This window comes from Camelina sativa, chromosome 11 (assembly GCF_000633955.1).
Source record: "Camelina sativa cultivar DH55 chromosome 11, Cs, whole genome shotgun sequence".
Classification (NCBI taxonomy): Eukaryota; Viridiplantae; Streptophyta; class Magnoliopsida; order Brassicales; family Brassicaceae; genus Camelina; species Camelina sativa.
Genome location: NC_025695.1, coordinates 38,443,106 through 38,465,345, shown reverse-complemented (window position 1 = coordinate 38,465,345; position 22,240 = coordinate 38,443,106). Strand labels below are relative to the sequence as shown.

The window sequence follows — 22,240 nt, the reverse complement described above, 5'->3', positions numbered from 1 at the left end:
TTTTCCCAATAGCAGCAAAAGCAAAAACGAGAAAGACTCACTAAAACATTCAGAATCAAGACCCTCTCACCTGCTTCGCTGAAGTTGGCATTTAGAGTCTGTAATTGAGTCTGATATTCCTGAACTTGCTTCTCCGCTTTGCTAAATGCATCTAAAACATCAGCTTTAACCTAAAACAAGTCGGGGAAAATAAACAAAAAAATCTCAGATTCGCTAATCTTCGTTAGAGGCTTAAAGAGATACGAGTAAAATAAATAACCATTTGGCGACATTGGTAGGTGCAAAGGTGTTGATCGGACTGATCATTAGAAGTTTGCAGCGGAGCAGGAGCAGGAAGAGGAGAATCTTCGTAGATAACTAGCTGATTGCCGGAACCAGAGGCGTTGGCGGAGATAGGGCTGCCTCCAGCGTCGGACTTGAGCCTTTTCGGCGGCGGAGTTCTCAAAATCATGTTTGCGTCGTAAAATTAGGGTTCCGTTGTCAATGAAGCGAGAGATGAATTCAGGATTTGAAATGCAGAAGCGCCGCTTTTTTTTTTTTTTTGTGTATTGAATTTGATGAGAGAGCGTGAAGAGTGAAGACGGAGGAGGGAGGAGCCGGACGGACGGTCTCGTTAAAAATTAAAACAATAGCCAGCAAAAAAAAAAAAAAAACTATAAGATGGGTAAAGCTTAATGGGCTAAGTTAATAAAGGCCCATTTATATAATTCCCACACGTGCACAAATAATGACACGAGATCGTCTTCTTCATTTAGCATTAGGGTTTATTAAAAACTCCGATTTTTAAAACATAACCGTCGAATCGAATTTTATCACAACCCACGATTCCGATTACAGAGCTTCCATATCCAGCAACTGTCTCTAAGAAGCCATGGTATACTCTCGAGTTCAAGTTAACAAACCTCACAAGACTAAATTCTACTCTAAATCTTCTCGCAACCTCCACAAAACCTCACCCCAAGTTATCCTCAACGTTTCCGTCTCTTTTAATCTACAGATACTGAAAAAACTCTCCCAAAATTGATCCGTTTTTATGGAATCAGATGGCGGCAGGATTGGGAAATCGGATAGTAGCCATGTTAAAGGTGCTAGAGCTGCTCGTGTTCAGCGTGGGAAGATGCTTCGAGAGCAGAAAAGGGCTGCTGTTTTGAAGGAGAAGAGAGCATCAGGAGGATTAAACAGTGCTCCTCGTGTTATCGTGAGTGTTTACATTTCTATTGCTGGGTACTTTTATGTGTGTTTTGTTGGGGGAATCAACCTTATGTTTATGTGTTTCTAATGATGATAGGTCTTGTTTCCCCTCTCGGCTTCTGTTGAATTGAATTCACTTGGTGAAGATGTCTTAAAGTTACTAGCTTCTGATGGTTCTGGTATTGATTCTTCAACGGTTGCATCTTCCGAGTATAAGCTAAGAGCAACTGTATGTGTATTCCATTTCTGTTAGTCTTTGGTATACTAAGATTGGTTTATATGTATATACATCCACTGCTGAAGTCTAATCCTTGTGGGATCAATGCTGTGAATAAAAAAAATATCACAGGTGTTAAAGGCGCCTCATGGGGATCTTTTGACATGTATGGAAATGGCCAAGGCATGTGATTTATTGTCTGCATTTGTTGGTTCTTTCTGTGACCAGAGTTTGTCATAGGTGCTTACTGTGTTTTTTTTTACTGGTAATAGGTTGCTGATTTGATGGCTTTTGTTGCATCTGCAAGCTCTCCATGGGAAGAGAATAAATCTAACTTCATAGATTCTTTCGGAAGTCAGTGTCTTTCTGTGCTTAGATCAATTGGTCTACCAAGTACCACTGTGTTGATCCGTGTATGTTCTTGCTTCTCATGGTCGTTTTGCATGATTGCAGGATTTACCCAGTGATTTGAAAAAGAAAAATGAGATGAAAAAGATGTGTGCCTCTCAAATTGCTTCTGAATTCCCTGAGGATTGTAAGTTTTATCCAGCAGATACCAGAGATGAGTTGCATAAGGTAAATTTCCGTGACTGATTTCTTATATTAACTTACTAAGTTGTTTTCAATAGTTTTGATGTCCTGAATTAGTTGAAAATCCATATTTCTGGGAATGTTTGCAGTTTATGTGGTTATTCAAGGCACAAAGGCTTACTGTACCTCACTGGCGAAGTCAACGGCCATATGTTGTGGCTCAGAAGGTGTTTGCTTTATGCTTATATTCAGAACATCTATTCTGTTAATGTGAAAAAGGTTTCTAGAGAATTTATTTTTGTAACTTTGAATGGTGCATATAGGTTGGGATGGTGGTGGATGATGAAAGCTCAGGAAATTGCACTCTACTTCTCTCTGGTTACTTGCGTGCTCGCAAACTTTCTGTAAATCAGCTGGTAATCAAGCTATTCTGTTCTCATCAAGCCATTCTACTCTCTATCATTGCCTATTTTATTTATTTATTTTTCTTTAAATTAGGTCCACGTTTCTGGCGTTGGCGATTTTCAATTCTCAAAAATTGAAATCTTGAAGGATCCATTTCCCTTGAATGAAAGAAAAAATCAGAATACCATGGAGTTGGATGTTTCACATGATGAAGAGGTATATATGATATTTTCTCTGACATATTGACAAACTTTTATATTATAAAAGATACTTTAGTGCTAAAACTACATCCTTCAAACAAAGCTATAGACAAACAGCTTATATGGTTGTTGTAATCATGTCAGATGTCATGATACGATTACTTTCTCAGTTGAGAAATAAGATGTTATTGTGCTTTCATGATACTATTTTCACGGCCTTCCCTTTGTCAATTTAGTTTATTCTTTTGTACCTGTGTTTGAGTTGACCAGGTATTGAAGTCTCTGGTTCCTGATCCGATAAAACAAGAGCCTTTAATAGTTGAAAACACTCCAGATCCTTTAGCAGGGGAACAGGTAAGTCTGATTAGTTCTCTTACAAAAGAAGCTAGCAGCTGGCTTGTGTTGTTATTTGTTCTGGAAAGTCACTTGTTGTGTAATTCTTCCATTGCGTAGACATGGCCAACAGAGGAAGAAATGGCTGAGGCTGACAAAAATCAGAAACAGGGGAAGCTAAAGAAGAGGAATTTGCGGCGAAGGACTTCAGAATATCAGGTTCCTGGATATTTTTAACATGATGTTCTTACCCTTATTTTAACTATTCTTCCCTCTGGTGTAATTTCCTCCAAAAGAAATGTTATAATATAATCCTCTCTAATATTGGTTGTTATGATTTGGTTTTCAGGCTGCTTGAATTGTGGATGACACAGATGAAGAGGATTCTAATGATGGTGATTCCGATGATGACGGTATGGTCTTGGATAGAGGAGAGGATTCCAACCAAGAACGAAGGTATGACGAAGACTTTGAGGATGACGAAAAATCACTGAATGTGCGGGATTTTGATAGTGCAACTCAGAACGATTCTGAAATGATGGTAAACATTTTTCTCTCTTACTTTTGTGACTTACGATACAGTATTTTTATCATCATCTGAGTATCTTGGTAGAGTTATAAGCCAATCTGCTCATTAACAGGACGATGAAGACTTGACAGAGGAACAAATTAAGGAGGAAATCAAGAAAATCAAAGAGGCACATGCTGAGGACGAGGGTTGGTGTTTATTCCCTCTCTGGAGTTATTTGCTATATCAGTTCTAATTATATGCACATATTCATTTGAGTCCTTGTAGATTGTCTGAATCTCGTTTGTGGTTATTGATTTTGTCGCTGTATTTTACTCATTGCGATTGCAAGAAGTAAATTAAAATTATCTGTTATGTTTTTTCAGAATTTCCTGATGAAGTAGAAACTCCTATTGATGTTCCTGCAAGAAGACGTTTTGCAAAGTACAGGGGTCTCAAATCCTTCAGAACCTCCACGTGGGATCCAAATGTAATAACACTGATCTTGATGTGAAGTTCATTATTTTTATTAAACTGTAAAGTGTTGCTAATTTTTATTTTTGTTGGCATATGCAGGAGTCTTTACCTCAGGACTATGCCAGAATATTTGCTTTTGATAACGTCGCCAGGACTCAAAAGCTTGTGCTCAAGCAAGCCCTGAAGATGGAAGAAGAAGACAGAGATGACTGTGTACCAACTGGGTCATATGTACGGATGCATATTAAAGAAGTGCCTCTTGGTGCCGCCTCTAAACTATCCTCGCTTGTGAACACGACGAAACCCATTATAGGATTTGGTCTTTTGCAGCATGAATCCAAGATGTCGGTTCTGCATTTTAGGTAATCACTCTTTAGATATCTGTTTGTTGAGATCTTGGGTTCCCAGCTATCTTCTCATCACCTTTGTCTATGCTTTGCAGCGTAAAGAAGTATGATGGTTACGAAGCTCCTATTAAAACAAAAGAAGAGCTTGTGTTTCATGTCGGTTTCCGTCAATTCATTGCAAGGTAGCAAAAAAATTCTGCTTTTTCTGGTGCAGTAGCTTTTCAGTCTTTGCAATCTTTAATAATATTGTTCTGGGGAAAATTCCAGGCCGGTATTTTCAACCGACAATTTTAGCTCGGACAAGCACAAGATGGAGAGATTCCTGCATCCTGGGGGTTTCTCGTTGGCTTCTGTATACGGTCCAATATCTTTCCCGCCACTTCCTTTGGTAGTTCTGAAGATTTCTGAAGGGTCGGGTGCTCCTGCCGTTGCTGCCCTTGGTTCCTTGAAAAGCATTGAACCCAACAAAATAATTTTAAAGAAGATAATATTAACTGGGTAAGTTATCACCTTCCTCTTTCCAAGTACGATCACATTTAGTAGTGTTCTGACATGGAACTAAGGAGATATAAAAAATTGCTGTAAAAAGATTGCTGTAATTCTAAGCTTTTCAAAATATGGTTTGGTTCAGGTATCCTTAGAGAGTATCAAAAATGAAAGCTTCAGTCAGATATATGTTCCACAACCCAGAAGATGTGAAATGGTTCAAGGTGAGGGAAAAGTAGTATGATGGATTGAAACTTCTTATGTATAAGTTCGTACATTAAGCTAAAGCGTTATGGAACAATCTTTGTGTGTGCAGCCTGTAGAAGTGTGGTCAAAATGCGGGCGTCGTGGTCGCGTTAAGGAGCCAGTGGGTACTCATGGTAAGGGATTATTATTAGGAGAGATATTAAAACGCTGGAGTCCTGTTTTTAAAAAAATTCTTATATATGTGAACTGTGCAGGGGCGATGAAGTGCATATTCAATGGAGTGGTTCAGCAACATGACATAGTGTGCATGAACTTATACAAGCGTGCTTATCCCAAGTGGCCTGAACTTCTGTACCCGCAGCTCCTTTGATTCCAATTTATCGAATGATGCTGATGATGTTGATGTTTAAGTTTCTCTGAAATCTCATTCTACTTTGGTTGTGGAGGTGGTTTAGTGTAAGTCCTCCAGTTTTGTCCTGTATGTGATAATATTATGCATATTTTCTTCCTCATTTTTCACAATACAGATGGGGCTGAATCGTTAAGAAGATTAATTGTTAAGATAAAAACAAACCGAGTTTACTTATTTTTGATCCGTTACATGTTGATGTGAATCTTCTTATGGATTAAGATATTTTGATTACTCAGCCTGGACATGTGTTCTGTGCATAGAACTGAAAGAGTTACGTTGAATAAATGGGGAACGACCTCTTGTTTCCCTCTCGGAACTATCATATCGTATCAGATTCACCCAGATCTTTGATCTCGTTATATATTTCCTACAAACTTAATTGCTCTATCTATTTCTACCCAAATCCATAGTTTTAGTGCTATTTCTCCTTAGGAATATCATATATCATCTATTGTCTCATGAATCTTGATTTAAACGGTTTAGTATTGGTTTTACTATTTGATTAACCAACTAATGAACTTATGTCACAAGATTAAACCGAAATTCAACCCAATTACAAAACTAAACCTAGAAAACTTTAAAATAAAAAAAATTCCCAAATCAATTTATCTCCTTCTTCTCGTTTTTTTCTTTCATTTTAGAGAAGTGGATTCAAAACCTGCAAACAATCATAAAAGAACAAATAATCAATTACATAAGCTTAGTCAATTACACATAAGCTTAGTTTCACGTGTTATCTTCTTTGTTTTGTTTTGTTTTTAAATCGATCACGAAATCAACGAAACANTGATATTTTCTCTGACATATTGACAAACTTTTATATTATAAAAGATACTTTAGTGCTAAAACTACATCCTTCAAACAAAGCTATAGACAAACAGCTTATATGGTTGTTGTAATCATGTCAGATGTCATGATACGATTACTTTCTCAGTTGAGAAATAAGATGTTATTGTGCTTTCATGATACTATTTTCACGGCCTTCCCTTTGTCAATTTAGTTTATTCTTTTGTACCTGTGTTTGAGTTGACCAGGTATTGAAGTCTCTGGTTCCTGATCCGATAAAACAAGAGCCTTTAATAGTTGAAAACACTCCAGATCCTTTAGCAGGGGAACAGGTAAGTCTGATTAGTTCTCTTACAAAAGAAGCTAGCAGCTGGCTTGTGTTGTTATTTGTTCTGGAAAGTCACTTGTTGTGTAATTCTTCCATTGCGTAGACATGGCCAACAGAGGAAGAAATGGCTGAGGCTGACAAAAATCAGAAACAGGGGAAGCTAAAGAAGAGGAATTTGCCGCGAAGGACTTCAGAATATCAGGTTCCTGGATATTTTTAACATGATGTTCTTACCCTTATTTTAACTATTCTTCCCTCTGGTGTAATTTCCTCCAAAAGAAATGTTATAATATAATCCTCTCTAATATTGGTTGTTATGATTTGGTTTTCAGGCTGCTTGAATTGTGGATGACACAGATGAAGAGGATTCTAATGATGGTGATTCCGATGATGACGGTATGGTCTTGGATAGAGGAGAGGATTCCAACCAAGAACGAAGGTATGACGAAGACTTTGAGGATGACGAAAAATCACTGAATGTGCGGGATTTTGATAGTGCAACTCAGAACGACTCTGAAATGATGGTAAACATTTTTCTCTCTTACTTTTGTGACTTACGATACAGTATTTTTATCATCATCTGAGTATCTTGGTAGAGTTATAAGCCAATCTGCTCATTAACAGGACGATGAAGACTTGACAGAGGAACAAATTAAGGAGGAAATCAAGAAAATCAAAGAGGCACATGCTGAGGACGAGGGTTGGTGTTTATTCCCTCTCTGGAGTTATTTGCTATATCAGTTCTAATTATATGCACATATTCATTTGAGTCCTTGTAGATTGTCTGAATCTCGTTTGTGGTTATTGATTTTGTCGCTGTATTTTACTCATTGCGATTGCAAGAAGTAAATTAAAATTATCTGTTATGTTTTTTCAGAATTTCCTGATGAAGTAGAAACTCCTATTGATGTTCCTGCAAGAAGACGTTTTGCAAAGTACAGGGGTCTCAAATCCTTCAGAACCTCCACGTGGGATCCAAATGTAATAACACTGATCTTGATGTGAAGTTCATTATTTTTATTAAACTGTAAAGTGTTGCTAATTTTTATTTTTGTTGGCATATGCAGGAGTCTTTACCTCAGGACTATGCCAGAATATTTGCTTTTGATAACGTCGCCAGGACTCAAAAGCTTGTGCTCAAGCAAGCCCTGAAGATGGAAGAAGAAGACAGAGATGACTGTGTACCAACTGGGTCATATGTACGGATGCATATTAAAGAAGTGCCTCTTGGTGCCGCCTCTAAACTATCCTCGCTTGTGAACACGACGAAACCCATTATAGGATTTGGTCTTTTGCAGCATGAATCCAAGATGTCGGTTCTGCATTTTAGGTAATCACTCTTTAGATATCTGTTTGTTGAGATCTTGGGTTCCCAGCTATCTTCTCATCACCTTTGTCTATGCTTTGCAGCGTAAAGAAGTATGATGGTTACGAAGCTCCTATTAAAACAAAAGAAGAGCTTGTGTTTCATGTCGGTTTCCGTCAATTCATTGCAAGGTAGCAAAAAAATTCTGCTTTTTCTGGTGCAGTAGCTTTTCAGTCTTTGCAATCTTTAATAATATTGTTCTGGGGAAAATTCCAGGCCGGTATTTTCAACCGACAATTTTAGCTCGGACAAGCACAAGATGGAGAGATTCCTGCATCCTGGGGGTTTCTCGTTGGCTTCTGTATACGGTCCAATATCTTTCCCGCCACTTCCTTTGGTAGTTCTGAAGATTTCTGAAGGGTCGGGTGCTCCTGCCGTTGCTGCCCTTGGTTCCTTGAAAAGCATTGAACCCAACAAAATAATTTTAAAGAAGATAATATTAACTGGGTAAGTTATCACCTTCCTCTTTCCAAGTACGATCACATTTAGTAGTGTTCTGACATGGAACTAAGGAGATATAAAAAATTGCTGTAAAAAGATTGCTGTAATTCTAAGCTTTTCAAAATATGGTTTGGTTCAGGTATCCTTAGAGAGTATCAAAAATGAAAGCTTCAGTCAGATATATGTTCCACAACCCAGAAGATGTGAAATGGTTCAAGGTGAGGGAAAAGTAGTATGATGGATTGAAACTTCTTATGTATAAGTTCGTACATTAAGCTAAAGCGTTATGGAACAATCTTTGTGTGTGCAGCCTGTAGAAGTGTGGTCAAAATGCGGGCGTCGTGGTCGCGTTAAGGAGCCAGTGGGTACTCATGGTAAGGGATTATTATTAGGAGAGATATTAAAACGCTGGAGTCCTGTTTTTAAAAAAATTCTTATATATGTGAACTGTGCAGGGGCGATGAAGTGCATATTCAATGGAGTGGTTCAGCAACATGACATAGTGTGCATGAACTTATACAAGCGTGCTTATCCCAAGTGGCCTGAACTTCTGTACCCGCAGCTCCTTTGATTCCAATTTATCGAATGATGCTGATGATGTTGATGTTTAAGTTTCTCTGAAATCTCATTCTACTTTGGTTGTGGAGGTGGTTTAGTGTAAGTCCTCCAGTTTTGTCCTGTATGTGATAATATTATGCATATTTTCTTCCTCATTTTTCACAATACAGATGGGGCTGAATCGTTAAGAAGATTAATTGTTAAGATAAAAACAAACCGAGTTTACTTATTTTTGATCCGTTACATGTTGATGTGAATCTTCTTATGGATTAAGATATTTTGATTACTCAGCCTGGACATGTGTTCTGTGCATAGAACTGAAAGAGTTACGTTGAATAAATGGGGAACGACCTCTTGTTTCCCTCTCGGAACTATCATATCGTATCAGATTCACCCAGATCTTTGATCTCGTTATATATTTCCTACAAACTTAATTGCTCTATCTATTTCTACCCAAATCCATAGTTTTAGTGCTATTTCTCCTTAGGAATATCATATATCATCTATTGTCTCATGAATCTTGATTTAAACGGTTTAGTATTGGTTTTACTATTTGATTAACCAACTAATGAACTTATGTCACCAGATTAAACCGAAATTCAACCCAATTACAAAACTAAACCTAGAAAACTTTAAAATAAAAAAAATTCCCAAATCAATTTATCTCCTTCTTCTCGTTTTTTTCTTTCATTTTAGAGAAGTGGATTCAAAACCTGCAAACAATCATAAAAGAACAAATAATCAATTACATAAGCTTAGTCAATTACACATAAGCTTAGTTTCACGTGTTATCTTCTTTGTTTTGTTTTGTTTTTAAATCGATCACGAAATCAATGAAACAGAGAAAGTGAAATCTACTTTCCGGAGACGGTTGCATCAAACATGAAGGAGGAGGAGGAGGAGCAGCCGACGTATGGTTTCACCACCGACGACGTCCTCCGCTGCTGTTTCCCATATGAAATGATGAGTCTTAGTGTTAAACCCAGATCCAAAAGACTAGATTTTTAAGTGACTCAAATGATCAATTCTCAGTTTTTTTTTTAATTTGCAGATGTATCGAGAGATCCAAGGGGTTGTTGTTCTTGAGTGAATAATTTAGGGAGGTGAAAGTGGGTAATGAGATGATGATGATAATGATGGGGTCGGGGTTGGCCAAGCTCCACTCATGAACATAAATCTATGTGATTGTCTTTGATCCGTTTGTAGAGAGATAATGCACTCGTTCCAGAAGAAAAAAAATCCAGAAATCGTTTATGTGTTTTCAGATTCAAGAGCTCTTCATGAAGAATACAATGCATTTTACTCTCTCAAACAATTTTGTTGTTCTTTGCTCAAAACGGTTCAAAATTTGTTCTTCTGGTTTAGCCATTTAGGGTTTTTACAAAATGAATTTGGGAATTTTTGATTTGGAAATGAAGAACATGATGGGTCGGGTTATAAATTGGTTTCATACCGGTTTTCTGTGGGTTTATACCGGGTTTAGCTTTAAAACCGTCTAACCCCATATTGATGGGGAAATATCAATAGAACTATGAATTCAGGTAGAAATCGATAGAGCACTTAAGTTTGTGGGAGATATAGAAAGAGGTCAAAGATCGGGGTGAATCTGGTACGATATGATAGTTCCGAGGGGGAAATAGGATGTCGTTCCAATAAATGGATTATAATCATCTCATATAAATCCATAATCTTGTATATCACTTTTGGCTTGGTTAGTCTCGTCGTAATGGAACTTAAGAAAGTGTTCCTATGGCCACTGGTATAGAAGTAACAAAATAGATACTGTATAATAGCATCTTAGTTCTTACAATTCATCTAAGCTCGTACAATATAGAGTGCCTTCCTCACAGGTTCACACATATTATTCACAACTTATCCAACTAGCACAATTGAGAGTGCTCTCCGCTTATACTGTTTTACTCTTTTATCTCTTTGTTAATGAATCTGAACACTGAAACTACTAAGCTTTGCCGACTGAGATCATTCATGCACTATATATCTAACAATACTCACACCTCTCATATTTCATCAGCTCGGCTACAAGCTCAGAGCTCTCTTAGCTTCATCCTCCTTTCTCTTTTCCTATAACTTCAAACAATTTGTGAAGCTTTCACAAAAAACACCTTATATGGTGTGTCAACTTAGCATATGTGATATGTTGCACTATTCAGTACTTACCTTTGATTCTGTTTCTTCACCAAATTGTTGCGACACATCATCTCCTTTAAGAATTTTGGCACCACATCCTTGGGTTCCAACTAAACCAACAGCCTCTTCATCCACCAGAACCGCCTTTATACTCTGTGATCCTCCCGTCATGCTATCTGGTACCTGTTTACGATTCAAATTTAATATTTAAAAGCACGGCATTTGTAGTACGTGCAATGAATTTTAATAGAATATCTACGCTGAAGTATCAAAGACAATAAGGATGCATTCCTCATACCTCATACATTGCTTCGGTGAGGATACTTTCCAGTATAGACCGTAATNAATTCTGCTTTTTCTGGTGCAGTAGCTTTTCAGTCTTTGCAATCTTTAATAATATTGTTCTGGGGGAAATTCCAGGCCGGTATTTTCAACCGACAATTTTAGCTCGGACAAGCACAAGATGGAGAGATTCCTGCATCCTGGGGGTTTCTCGTTGGCTTCTGTATACGGTCCAATATCTTTCCCGCCACTTCCTTTGGTAGTTCTGAAGATTTCTGAAGGGTCGGGTGCTCCTGNTGTTGCGCCTTCGGTAAAGTGCAGTTGGACCTAAAGCATAATCCACACAGCCACGAGGGGTTATAGCAGAGGGAAGAGGCATACGCATATGTATAGTAAACTTTGAGAGGTGAAAAGAGTTACATTGTTCATGCGAAACAATTTCTTGTACTGTTTACCCAATGCACTCTTAGGCTCTGTGAGAACCTGCATAAGGATTAAGGAACCAGAAAAAGTTATAACTTGTAACAGAGAAAGCTGNTTTCCAAGTACGATCACATTTAGTAGTGTTCTGACATGGAACTAAGGAGATATAAAAAATTGCTGTAAAAAGATTGCTGTAATTCTAAGCTTTTCAAAATATGGTTTGGTTCAGGTATCCTTAGAGAGTATCAAAAATGAAAGCTTCAGTCAGATATATGTTCCACAACCCAGAAGATGTGAAATGGTTCAAGGTGAGGGAAAAGTAGTATGATGGATTGAAACTTCTTATGTATAAGTTCGTACATTAAGCTAAAGCGTTATGGAACAATCTTTGTGTGTGCAGCCTGTAGAAGTGTGGTCAAAATGCGGGCGTCGTGGTCGCGTTAAGGAGCCAGTGGGTACTCATGGTAAGGGATTATTATTAGGAGAGATATTAAAACGCTGGAGTCCTGTTTTTAAAAAAATTCTTATATATGTGAACTGTGCAGGGGCGATGAAGTGCATATTCAATGGAGTGGTTCAGCAACATGACATAGTGTGCATGAACTTATACAAGCGTGCTTATCCCAAGTGGCCTGAACTTCTGTACCCGCAGCTCCTTTGATTCCAATTTATCGAATGATGCTGATGATGTTGATGTTTAAGTTTCTCTGAAATCTCATTCTACTTTGGTTGTGGAGGTGGTTTAGTGTAAGTCCTCCAGTTTTGTCCTGTATGTGATAATATTATGCATATTTTCTTCCTCATTTTTCACAATACAGATGGGGCTGAATCGTTAAGAAGATTAATTGTTAAGATAAAAACAAACCGAGTTTACTTATTTTTGATCCGTTACATGTTGATGTGAATCTTCTTATGGATTAAGATATTTTGATTACTCAGCCTGGACATGTGTTCTGTGCATAGAACTGAAAGAGTTACGTTGAATAAATGGGGAACGACCTCTTGTTTCCCTCTCGGAACTATCATATCGTATCAGATTCACCCAGATCTTTGATCTCGTTATATATTTCCTACAAACTTAATTGCTCTATCTATTTCTACCCAAATCCATAGTTTTAGTGCTATTTCTCCTTAGGAATATCATATATCATCTATTGTCTCATGAATCTTGATTTAAACGGTTTAGTATTGGTTTTACTATTTGATTAACCAACTAATGAACTTATGTCACCAGATTAAACCGAAATTCAACCCAATTACAAAACTAAACCTAGAAAACTTTAAAATAAAAAAAATTCCCAAATCAATTTATCTCCTTCTTCTCGTTTTTTTCTTTCATTTTAGAGAAGTGGATTCAAAACCTGCAAACAATCATAAAAGAACAAATAATCAATTACATAAGCTTAGTCAATTACACATAAGCTTAGTTTCACGTGTTATCTTCTTTGTTTTGTTTTGTTTTTAAATCGATCACGAAATCAACGAAACAGAGAAAGTGAAATCTACTTTCCGGAGACGGTTGCATCAAACATGAAGGAGGAGGAGGAGGAGCAGCCGACGTATGGTTTCACCACCGACGACGTCCTCCGCTGCTGCTGCTGTTTCCCATATGAAATGATGAGTCTTAGTGTTAAACCCAGATCAAAAAGACTAGATTTTTAAGTGACTCAAATGATCAATTCTCAGTTTTTTTTTTAATTTGCAGATGTATCGAGAGATCCAAGGGGTTGTTGTTCTTGAGTGAATAATTTAGGGAGGTGAAAGTGGGTAATGAGATGATGATGATAATGATGGGGTCGGGGTTGGCCAAGCTCCACTCATGAACATAAATCTATGTGATTGTCTTTGATCCGTTTGTAGAGAGATAATGCACTCGTTCCAGAAGAAAAAAAATCCAGAAATCGTTTATGTGTTTTCAGATTCAAGAGCTCTTCATGAAGAATACAATGCATTTTACTCTCTCAAACAATTTTGTTGTTCTTTGCTCAAAACGGTTCAAAATTTGTTCTTCTGGTTTAGCCATTTAGGGTTTTTACAAAATGAATTTGGGAATTTTTGATTTGGAAATGAAGAACATGATGGGTCGGGTTATAAATTGGTTTCATACCGGTTTTCTGTGGGTTTATACCGGGTTTAGCTTTAAAACCGTCTAACCCCATATTGATGGGGAAATATCAATAGAACTATGAATTCAGGTAGAAATCGATAGAGCACTTAAGTTTGTGGGAGATATAGAAAGAGGTCAAAGATCGGGGTGAATCTGGTACGATATGATAGTTCCGAGGGGGAAATAGGATGTCGTTCCAATAAATGGATTATAATCATCTCATATAAATCCATAATCTTGTATATCACTTTTGGCTTGGTTAGTCTCGTCGTAATGGAACTTAAGAAAGTGTTCCTATGGCCACTGGTATAGAAGTAACAAAATAGATACTGTATAATAGCATCTTAGTTCTTACAATTCATCTAAGCTCGTACAATATAGAGTGCCTTCCTCACAGGTTCACACATATTATTCACAACTTATCCAACTAGCACAATTGAGAGTGCTCTCCGCTTATACTGTTTTACTCTTTTATCTCTTTGTTAATGAATCTGAACACTGAAACTACTAAGCTTTGCCGACTGAGATCATTCATGCACTATATATCTAACAATACTCACACCTCTCATATTTCATCAGCTCGGCTACAAGCTCAGAGCTCTCTTAGCTTCATCCTCCTTTCTCTTTTCCTATAACTTCAAACAATTTGTGAAGCTTTCACAAAAAACACCTTATATGGTGTGTCAACTTAGCATATGTGATATGTTGCACTATTCAGTACTTACCTTTGATTCTGTTTCTTCACCAAATTGTTGCGACACATCATCTCCTTTAAGAATTTTGGCACCACATCCTTGGGTTCCAACTAAACCAATAGCCTCTTCATCCACCAGAACCGCCTTTATACTCTGTGATCCTCCCGTCATGCTATCTGGTACCTGTTTACGATTCAAATTTAATATTTAAAAGCACGGCATTTGTAGTACGTGCAATGAATTTTAATAGAATATCTACGCTGAAGTATCAAAGACAATAAGGATGCATTCCTCATACCTCATACATTGCTTCGGTGAGGATACTTTCCAGTATAGACCGTAATCCTCGTGCACCAGTGTTCTTCGACATAGCCTTTCTCGCGATTAGCCTTGTTGCGCCTTCGGTAAAGTGCAGTTGGACCTAAAGCATAATCCACACAGCCACGAGGGGTTATAGCAGAGGGAAGAGGCATACGCATATGTATAGTAAACTTTGAGAGGTGAAAAGAGTTACATTGTTCATGCGAAACAATTTCTTGTACTGTTTACCCAATGCACTCTTAGGCTCTGTGAGAACCTGCATAAGGATTAAGGAACCAGAAAAAGTTATAACTTGTAACAGAGAAAGCTGCCTGAAAGGAAAGAGTGTTAAAAGAAACTCCAGATGCAATCTCATACATCACCCACTTACTGGAGTGGGACAAAAATATACAATAATAAGAGAGTTCTATACAAAACTTTATATCTTTTCCTTATTTGCACCCTGTGGAAAATTATATGAGAAGCGATGTTTGAAAACCATTCCGTAAGTACAGTAACGACTAGCAAAACAAGCAGAAAAGTTACCTGTACAAGCTGATCTTCATTTAATGCAGATAAGCTCACTAAGATGGGTAACCTTCCAACGAACTCAGGAATGAGACCATAAGCAACAAGATCTTCACTTTGTAACTACAACCAAATTAACAATACTTATACATGCTCTTTTATCAGAAAATGAACAAGTTATGTCAATTTGACAATCATATATACATGAAAGAGTAGCATACAATCAGATGAGCCATATAAGAATGTATTTCTTACAGATTCCAACAAGGAGGATGTTACTGCAGCACTACTGAACCCAGAAGTATTCATATTTGTACGAACGGAAGCACCAAAACCAATAGAGGCATCATGTTGCCTGGTCAAGAGATAAATATATGGCATTCAAGCCCTATTGTACACAGCGACAAAGATAACACTGAAAACTTTGCTGAATTTATAAACAAGAGAAATATTACCTTTCAGAAACAGTTTTCTCCAGATCAATAAATGCTCCACCACAAATAAAAAGGATGTCTTTTGTATCCATCTGCATATTTAATTTTCCACCAAAAGGTTCAGCTTTTTCAAGAACCGGAGTATTTTGCCCGACTGTGGCATAAAAGTGCAATGTCAAATGCACAAAAGAAAGCTTGAAGCAGGAGTCTTTTCTCACATTTACCTGAATGCTATCTCCTCGAGGATCTCTCTGTAATCCTTTCTCGGGAATCGGGACACTGACTACCTGCAAATTTAGTTTTTGAACAAATGTTATGATGTGATTCGCTCAATATATTGTTTACTCCGATTAGATAATACTCCCTCCGTTTCAAAATATAAGATGTTTTAGAGAAGTTTTTTGTTTCATAATATAGGGTGTTTTCAAGTTTCTATGCAACTTTTAGATTAATTTAGTATTTTATATTATGCAGTATTGTTTCTGATTGGTTGAACTTGTTAAAAGTAAAGGCTTCTTAATCTGCGTGCTTTAGTTAAAACATCCTATATTTTGAAACGGAGGGAGTATTATCAAGGCACAGAGTATTCCTAATTGTTTCTGTCAACAATTTATATCTACATCAGTTTGGAAAAATACAAGATTTGAAGTAGGAAAAGCTTACAGTTCCTTCCAGCAATTTTAGCAATGACTGTTGGACACCTTCTCGAGAGACATCTCTACCACCATTTGAGCTTTGGGACTGACAGACAAAAATAGGTTGGTACGTATTGAGTATCAGCCAATTCAAAATCAAAAGTAAAGAGTGAAGAAAACTCAGACCTTCATAGTCATCTTATCAACTTCATCAATGTACACAATTCCCCTCTGAGCTTCTTCTACATTGCACCTAGCTTCCTACAGTAACAAAGTAAAGAGGTTGCTAATTAGCATCTAAGAAAAAAAAATTAACATGAATACTGCAAACAACAAGATATTCCGGATTCTAAAGTAGTGGATCAAGAAGAAAGTGATGAGGCGATACTAAATTTCCGAACTTTTATACAGAATGGAACAAAGTACATTTAAAATTTCCGAAGTAGTCAGCGAGAAACTATCCAATAAACAGTTGTTAAGATTATTTTATTCCAAAAGAAGATATAGAGCTTTCAGAGACAGAATATAAAGTGATAGCAAGCCATACCACATATAGTTTGTACAATATTGATTCCACATCTTCACCAACATAACCTGCCTGGACAAGATGAGTAGTTTAGTTATGCTAAGAGAAATACTTGTGTGAGGATTCCTCTAAAAAGCCAGAAAAATATCACTTCATCATTCAAAACATCTTTTCAAATGAGGGATAAGGCTCCCCTGATGTATAACATACTAATGTTCATGGTAACTAACTAGTTATCATCTTCGATTATCCAAATCTTAAAAAGGGATCAGTGATATAACTTGCCTGAGTTAGTGAAGTCGCATCAGCAATTGCGAAGGGCACATTGACAATACGCGCTAAAGTTTTTGCCAGTAAGGTCTTTCCTGTTCTTATAATCAAGCAAGACGCATAAAGGCCAAAATCATTATCATAGTACACTATAGCTCTAAATACTCTTTTATAAACATTATGGCAAGCAACAATTTGCACCTGAACCAGTAGGGCCAAGCAACAACACATTGCTCTTATCCAACTCCACATGATCGATACTATCATCCTCTATATCAAGGTTACCTGACTCTGAAGCAGACCTGGAATTCAAATACACGACTAAAAGGATGGAGCTTTGTTGTAACCCATATAATGTATCAGAATGATAAAGAGTATGGAAAACAAACTCTTTCTTCCGAGAAGCATGATATATTCGTTTGTAATGATTATAAACAGCTACAGAAAGCACCTGCAGAAATAAAAGAAAGATATGTAAAAAAGAATCAAGAAAAGGAAAGATTTGTAAACAAGAAACAAGAAGCCCTAACCGAACCGAACACAAACCTTCTTAGCCTTTTCTTGGCCAATGACAAACTCATCAAGCCCTTGACAAATTTCCTTAGGCGTTGGAAGCTTAATCACAGATTGCTTCTCTTTAGTTCCATCATCATCATCCTCATCCTCCTCACCATTTCCATCGCTTCTAAGACCTTGAATTTTCCAATTCCTAGGGAAAGATTTCTGATCATCATCACCATCATCACCATGATCATCATCAGTCCCTTTAACCTTCCCTAGTTCAATAAAGCTCCCTTGCAAAGGAGAGAGCTTGAATGGTCTGAAGTAAAAAGCGGTTCTGCATTGAGAACAGTAATTAACAGCTTGATAGATCCCTGGTTCTCTAGCTGTGAGAGACAACGGACGATTCGAGAAGATGACGTGCATCTGAGCAGAGCAACGAGGGCAATTGACGTCACTCCTGATATGGTCATAATCATCTCCGCCGCTGCCACCGCTGCAAGAGTCCCAAATACGGCGAGAGAAGGGTGAGGAAGGGATTAAGGTGTTGGAAGAAGGGCGTAGAAGAGGGATGTGAGGGAGTGAATCGAAGGAGAGAAGGAATCTGAAATTGCGAGAGAGAAGAGATGATGATGATGATGTTATTGTCTTCCTCGAGACAAATCTGGAAATGGATAAGCTACAAAACATCTCTCTCTCTGTGTCTCGATGAATGATTCAACTTCTCCACTGGGGTTTTTGCTCAGATTCATATTCCTCTCACTATTTTTTTTTGTTTCCGGCAATGTAAAACGACGTCGGTTTAATTAGTCACAGAGCAGAGTTTTTTATTTATTATTTTTAATTAATTTATCAACAACAGAGAAAATCCTAAAATGTGTTAAGCAGACGAAAAAGCCGTCGTTGGCTAAATCGCTCTGGTTGCCAACTCGATCATCTTCTTCTACCCACCGCCAGCCACTATCTCTCTATCTTTTATCAAATCCTCTGCTCCCTCCGACGCGCCGCTTCCTCAGATCTGTTTTTTTTTTTTTAATTACGCCATCACTGGGATTGCTTGCTGATCTGTGAGAGTTTTAGGTTTTCTTCTCTGAGAAGACAGCGGAGGGTAATAACGATGGCGGCGAAGAGGGCCAGATCAAAAGCTACACCGACGAAGGAAAATGGTGTGAGAGTCGAGGAAGGCTTGAGTCTGTTCAAGTCTGATAAGTTCGATGCTGATGCTTATGTGCAATCCAAATGTTCTATCAACGAGAAGGTTTTCTTCTCCTCTTTTTGATTTAATCATTTCGTTTTTTTTTTTTTTTATTATTATTCTCGTTGATTCAATAGTGAGTTTTTTTTCTAGGTTAGAGTCTATGCGGACTTATTGTAGATTTGGGATTATGTTGCAGTTTTCTTGTTTTTGTTGCAATGTTGGTTATAGCTGTTGGGAACCGTATTAGTAAAATGGATATTATTAGGTAGCGGATTGTGTTATAGCTCGAGAAGATGATGATCAATAATGTTATATACTCTTTTGTATTGTATGCATGTACTTATGATCTGTTGGGAATTTGAAGGCCGTTTGTGCAGCTCTTAAGAGATACTGATTAGTCTAGTTAGCTAGTTTATTTTACATTTTCAAATGATGCTCAGTTTATTACCAGAACGTGTACCTCATGTGAATTCACACGAATGCATGACTATGTCTTGTATCAAAGACAGAATCTGCTGTGTTCGTTTACTGTTTCAGATATTAAACAATTTGATCAGTGTATAGCGCATAAAGGGTGTCTCGTCTGTTTATTCCCTTTGTGTGATGGTGTGTGACAGATATGAGGGGAAATTTGGTTTAGGCCTTGTCTTGTTTACTACTAAATGAGTTATTTTTTATTTGGTTTACTTAGACATTTAGATTACGTAGCTGGAACCTTTTTTGTTTCTCAGTTATGTTGGGATGGCTAACAAAATATATCTGTTTTTCTTGCAGGATATAAAGCAATTATGTTCTTATCTATTGGATTTGAAGAGAGCTTCTGCTGAAGAAATGCGGCGAAGTGTTTATGCTAATTATCCGGCCTTTATACGGTTAGATGATATCCTGACTGTTTTTAATGCTTGGTTACTTTCTTTGAAGATGACGTGATCAGAGAGCTGTACTTTTGCAGACTTTATTTCATTTCGTATGGGTTATGGTGCATGTGCATGTGCATTTTGGCATATGACTTCTTTTTCATGGCAATACCTTATTGTTTTTCCTTAGCAGTTTGTTAATTTGAGCATTAAAATTCTGTTCTGTGCAGCACATCAAAAGAGATATCAGATCTGGAGGGGGAGCTATCATCTATCAGAAATCTTCTCTCCACTCAGGCCACTTTAATTCATGGCTTAGCAGATGGAGTTAAGATTGACGATGATAAAGTTTCTGATGAATCTCTTGCAAATAGTCTATTGAATTTTGAGGACAACGACCTCTCTGATCTGGAGAAATGGGCTGCGGAATTTCCTGACCACCTTGATGCTTTATTAGCTGAAAGAAGGGTAGACGAAGCTCTAGCAGCTTTTGATGAGGGAGAAATTTTGGTATCTCAAGCAAACGAAAAGCAAACTTTGGGCCCTTCTGTGCTTTCATCTCTTCAGTTTGCTATTTCTGAACGCAAGCAAAAATTGGCTGACCAACTTGCCAAAGCTGCTTGTCAACCTTCAACTAGAGGCGGGGAACTTCGGTCAGCAATAGCAGCTCTTAAAAGGCTTGGGGATGGTCCTCGAGCCCATACTGTGCTTCTTGATGCCCATTTCCAGAGATATCAGTACAACATGCAAAGTCTTCGTCCATCTAGCACCTCATATGGAGGGGCGTACACTGCTGCACTTTCTCAGCTTGTGTTCTCAGCTATCTCTCAAGCTTCTAGTGACTCGTTGGGAATCTTTGGGAAAGAGCCAGCATATAGTTCTGAGCTCGTGACATGGGCTACCAAGCAAACAGAGGCCTTTTCCCTTCTTGTTAAAAGGCATGCATTAGCTTCTTCTGCAGCAGCGGGAGGGCTAAGAGCTGCCGCAGAATGTGCACAGATAGCCCTTGGGCATTGTTCCTTGTTGGAAGCGCGTGGTTTGTCCCTCTGCCCAGTGCTTCTAAAGCACTTTAAGCCTATCGTGGAACAGGCATTGGAGGCAAATCTTAAGCGAATTGAAGAAAACACTGCAGCTATGGCTGCTGCGGATGATTGGGTGCTGACATATCCTCCTGCTGGTAGTCGTCATGCTAGTACAGCATTTCAGAATAAGCTTACATCCAGTGCTCACCGCTTTAATCTCATGGTCCAGGTAGGCAATCTTAACAAACAATTTTCTCCGAAAAGCATTTTTTTTTAAAGTTGTGTTGTAGAAAATAAAGTTCTTAGGAAATGCAAAGCTGCAAACATGCTAGACAAATGAATTATTTTCACTTTTTAGACATCTGCTGTGTCACTCTCAGATATGCCAGTAGTATCCCATGAAAATTGCTTATTATATGAGTTTATGTATCAGCGACAAAATCATGGGTGATGATTGATTAGAACTTGCACTGGAGTGACAAATTGCACTCACATTCCCATTGAAAAAAATATTCGTAAACTCTAGCTTCTCTGATTGGCAAACAATTCCGTAATGGGTTGACATGAATTTTAGATAGATTTTTCAAGTAGATCCTTTTTGATATTGGTATTTTGTTGCAGGACTTCTTTGAGGATGTAGGACCTCTCCTAAGTATGCAATTGGGAAGTAAAGCGCTAGAAGGTCTGTTTCGGGTGTTCAACTCATATGTAGATGTGCTGATAAGAGCACTTCCTGGTTCGATAGAAGAAGAAGAGGCAAATTTTGAAGGTTCGTGTAGCAAGATTGTCCAAATGGCTGAGACCGAGGCAAATCAACTTGCATTACTCGCAAATGCATCATTGCTAGCGGATGAATTACTCCCACGTGCTGCCATGAAACTGTCTCTTGATCAGACTGGTCACAGGACAGACGACCCAAGGAGACCTTCGGACAGACAAAATCGTAATCCTGAACAACGAGAATGGAAGAGGCGTTTACTTAGTACTGTTGACAAGTTAAAAGATGCGTTTTGTCGCCAGCATGCCTTGGATCTCATTTTTACCGAGGAAGGAGATAGCCATCTCTCTGCAGATATGTACATAAACATAGATGGAATTGGCGAGGATGTGGACTGGTTTCCATCTCTGATATTCCAGGTAGTTGTTGTTTCATTTCCATCAGTGCAGCTTGCGTTTATAATGTACTGTACCCAGATGTGTAGTCACTTGCGAGCTCTTATTGGCTGATTCAGTGTTTTCGAGTTGAATCCATGTTTTGTTATGGTGTATCTTATCGCTTCAAGAAAATGAATTTTTTGCTTTGTCATTTTTAGCTTAATATTCTTATACTCTGGGTGTTGCATCGCTGGAAAACAGGAACTTTTTGCCAAACTGAACAGGATGGCAAGTCTAGCAGCAGATATGTTTGTGGGAAGAGAAAGATTTGCCACATCTTTGTTGATGCGTTTAACAGAGACTGTGATCTTATGGCTTTCTGGAGACCAGAGCTTTTGGGATGAAATTGAGGAAGGTCCTAGGCCT

The 22,240-nt window shown here is 37.9% G+C and overlaps 7 protein-coding genes, 1 long non-coding RNA gene and 1 pseudogene across 11 annotated transcripts in view; 7 read left to right on the top strand and 2 right to left on the bottom strand.

The window, feature by feature from the left end:
* LOC104728747 (pre-rRNA-processing protein TSR1 homolog) overlaps positions 1-44 on the top strand; it is a 1,228-nt gene extending 1,184 nt beyond the window's left edge. The window contains exon 6 of the mRNA XM_019232068.1: positions 16-44. Within this exon, the coding sequence (XP_019087613.1) occupies positions 16-44 (29 nt within the window). The remainder of the gene's footprint in view (positions 1-15) is intronic.
* LOC104725490 (pre-rRNA-processing protein TSR1 homolog) lies at positions 774-3,246 on the top strand. The gene is made up of 12 exons (XM_019231409.1): positions 774-874; positions 1,044-1,198; positions 1,289-1,420; positions 1,541-1,591; positions 1,681-1,821; positions 1,862-1,984; positions 2,089-2,166; positions 2,263-2,355; positions 2,438-2,560; positions 2,815-2,898; positions 2,998-3,096; positions 3,227-3,246. The coding sequence occupies exons 2-12, from the start codon at positions 1,118-1,120 to the stop codon at positions 3,233-3,235; spliced, it is 1,014 nt and encodes a 337-aa protein (XP_019086954.1). The 5' UTR covers positions 774-874; positions 1,044-1,117; the 3' UTR covers positions 3,236-3,246.
* LOC109125158 (pre-rRNA-processing protein TSR1 homolog) lies at positions 3,293-4,850 on the top strand. Its single transcript, XM_019232067.1, has 7 exons — positions 3,293-3,418; positions 3,519-3,594; positions 3,772-3,875; positions 3,962-4,224; positions 4,305-4,391; positions 4,477-4,707; positions 4,841-4,850. Exons 1-7 carry the CDS (start codon positions 3,293-3,295, stop codon positions 4,848-4,850), a joined length of 897 nt encoding a protein of 298 aa, XP_019087612.1.
* LOC109125074 (pre-rRNA-processing protein TSR1 homolog) lies at positions 4,840-5,494 on the top strand. The gene is made up of 3 exons (XM_019231410.1): positions 4,840-4,919; positions 5,012-5,075; positions 5,157-5,494. Exons 1-3 carry the CDS (start codon positions 4,863-4,865, stop codon positions 5,270-5,272), a joined length of 237 nt encoding a protein of 78 aa, XP_019086955.1. The 5' UTR covers positions 4,840-4,862; the 3' UTR covers positions 5,273-5,494.
* LOC104728746 lies at positions 5,430-9,017 on the top strand (annotated as a pseudogene).
* On the bottom strand, positions 10,556-11,285 carry LOC104725489. The gene is made up of 3 exons (XR_757917.2): positions 11,240-11,285; positions 10,972-11,124; positions 10,556-10,875 (listed from the first exon to the last, which is right to left on the bottom strand). It is a non-coding gene; the product is annotated as an uncharacterized LOC104725489 (long non-coding RNA).
* On the top strand, positions 11,875-12,529 carry LOC104725488 (pre-rRNA-processing protein TSR1 homolog). Its single transcript, XM_010444159.2, has 3 exons — positions 11,875-11,954; positions 12,047-12,110; positions 12,192-12,529. The coding sequence occupies exons 1-3, from the start codon at positions 11,898-11,900 to the stop codon at positions 12,305-12,307; spliced, it is 237 nt and encodes a 78-aa protein (XP_010442461.1). The 5' UTR covers positions 11,875-11,897; the 3' UTR covers positions 12,308-12,529.
* LOC104725485 (CLP protease regulatory subunit CLPX2, mitochondrial-like) lies at positions 14,063-18,408 on the bottom strand. 3 transcript variants are annotated; one of them, XM_010444155.1, is made up of 15 exons: positions 17,688-18,408; positions 17,531-17,592; positions 17,343-17,443; positions 17,157-17,236; positions 16,893-16,943; positions 16,532-16,606; positions 16,374-16,451; positions 15,929-15,997; positions 15,732-15,802; positions 15,532-15,631; positions 15,295-15,399; positions 14,963-15,025; positions 14,747-14,869; positions 14,479-14,631; positions 14,063-14,388 (listed from the first exon to the last, which is right to left on the bottom strand). In XM_010444155.1, the coding sequence occupies exons 1-15, from the start codon at positions 18,330-18,332 to the stop codon at positions 14,383-14,385; spliced, it is 1,782 nt and encodes a 593-aa protein (XP_010442457.1). In that variant the 5' UTR covers positions 18,333-18,408; the 3' UTR covers positions 14,063-14,382. The 3 variants fall into 3 exon arrangements, with proteins under 3 accessions (XP_010442457.1, XP_010442455.1, XP_010442456.1); XM_010444153.1 differs by having other exon boundaries at positions 14,063-14,382; XM_010444154.1 differs by having other exon boundaries at positions 14,063-14,382; positions 15,935-15,997.
* LOC104725487 (exocyst complex component EXO84B-like) overlaps positions 18,505-22,240 on the top strand; it is a 5,803-nt gene continuing 2,067 nt past the window's right edge. The window contains exons 1-5 of one of the 2 annotated variants that reach the window (XM_010444156.2): positions 18,505-18,900; positions 19,615-19,712; positions 19,928-20,948; positions 21,341-21,856; positions 22,076-22,229. In XM_010444156.2, coding sequence (XP_010442458.1) covers positions 18,760-18,900; positions 19,615-19,712; positions 19,928-20,948; positions 21,341-21,856; positions 22,076-22,229 — 1,930 coding nt within the window. In that variant the 5' untranslated portion in view covers positions 18,505-18,759. The remainder of the gene's footprint in view (positions 18,901-19,614; positions 19,713-19,927; positions 20,949-21,340; positions 21,857-22,075; positions 22,230-22,240) is intronic. The other variant, XM_010444157.2, reaches the window with a different exon arrangement.

Coding starts and splice junctions, on each gene's coding strand:
- LOC104725485 (XM_010444153.1), bottom strand. CDS start 18,332: ATGTTTTGTAGCTTATCCATTTCCAGATTTGTCTCGAGGAAGACAATA. Junction 15,400..15,531: donor CATCCTCCTTGTTGGAATCT/GTAAGAAATACA, acceptor ATTTGGTTGTAG/TTACAAAGTGAAGATCTTGT. Junction 15,026..15,294: donor ATGAAGATCAGCTTGTACAG/GTAACTTTTCTG, acceptor ATCCTTATGCAG/GTTCTCACAGAGCCTAAGAG.
- LOC109125074 (XM_019231410.1), top strand. CDS start 4,863: ATGAAAGCTTCAGTCAGATATATGTTCCACAACCCAGAAGATGTGAAA. Junction 4,920..5,011: donor AAGATGTGAAATGGTTCAAG/GTGAGGGAAAAG, acceptor TTGTGTGTGCAG/CCTGTAGAAGTGTGGTCAAA. Junction 5,076..5,156: donor GGAGCCAGTGGGTACTCATG/GTAAGGGATTAT, acceptor TGAACTGTGCAG/GGGCGATGAAGTGCATATTC.
- LOC109125158 (XM_019232067.1), top strand. CDS start 3,293: ATGGTCTTGGATAGAGGAGAGGATTCCAACCAAGAACGAAGGTATGAC. Junction 4,225..4,304: donor ATGTCGGTTCTGCATTTTAG/GTAATCACTCTT, acceptor TATGCTTTGCAG/CGTAAAGAAGTATGATGGTT. Junction 4,392..4,476: donor TTCCGTCAATTCATTGCAAG/GTAGCAAAAAAA, acceptor GGAAAATTCCAG/GCCGGTATTTTCAACCGACA.
- LOC104725490 (XM_019231409.1), top strand. CDS start 1,118: ATGCTTCGAGAGCAGAAAAGGGCTGCTGTTTTGAAGGAGAAGAGAGCA. Junction 1,592..1,680: donor CATGTATGGAAATGGCCAAG/GCATGTGATTTA, acceptor TACTGGTAATAG/GTTGCTGATTTGATGGCTTT. Junction 2,899..2,997: donor ATCCTTTAGCAGGGGAACAG/GTAAGTCTGATT, acceptor TCCATTGCGTAG/ACATGGCCAACAGAGGAAGA.
- LOC104725488 (XM_010444159.2), top strand. CDS start 11,898: ATGAAAGCTTCAGTCAGATATATGTTCCACAACCCAGAAGATGTGAAA. Junction 11,955..12,046: donor AAGATGTGAAATGGTTCAAG/GTGAGGGAAAAG, acceptor TTGTGTGTGCAG/CCTGTAGAAGTGTGGTCAAA. Junction 12,111..12,191: donor GGAGCCAGTGGGTACTCATG/GTAAGGGATTAT, acceptor TGAACTGTGCAG/GGGCGATGAAGTGCATATTC.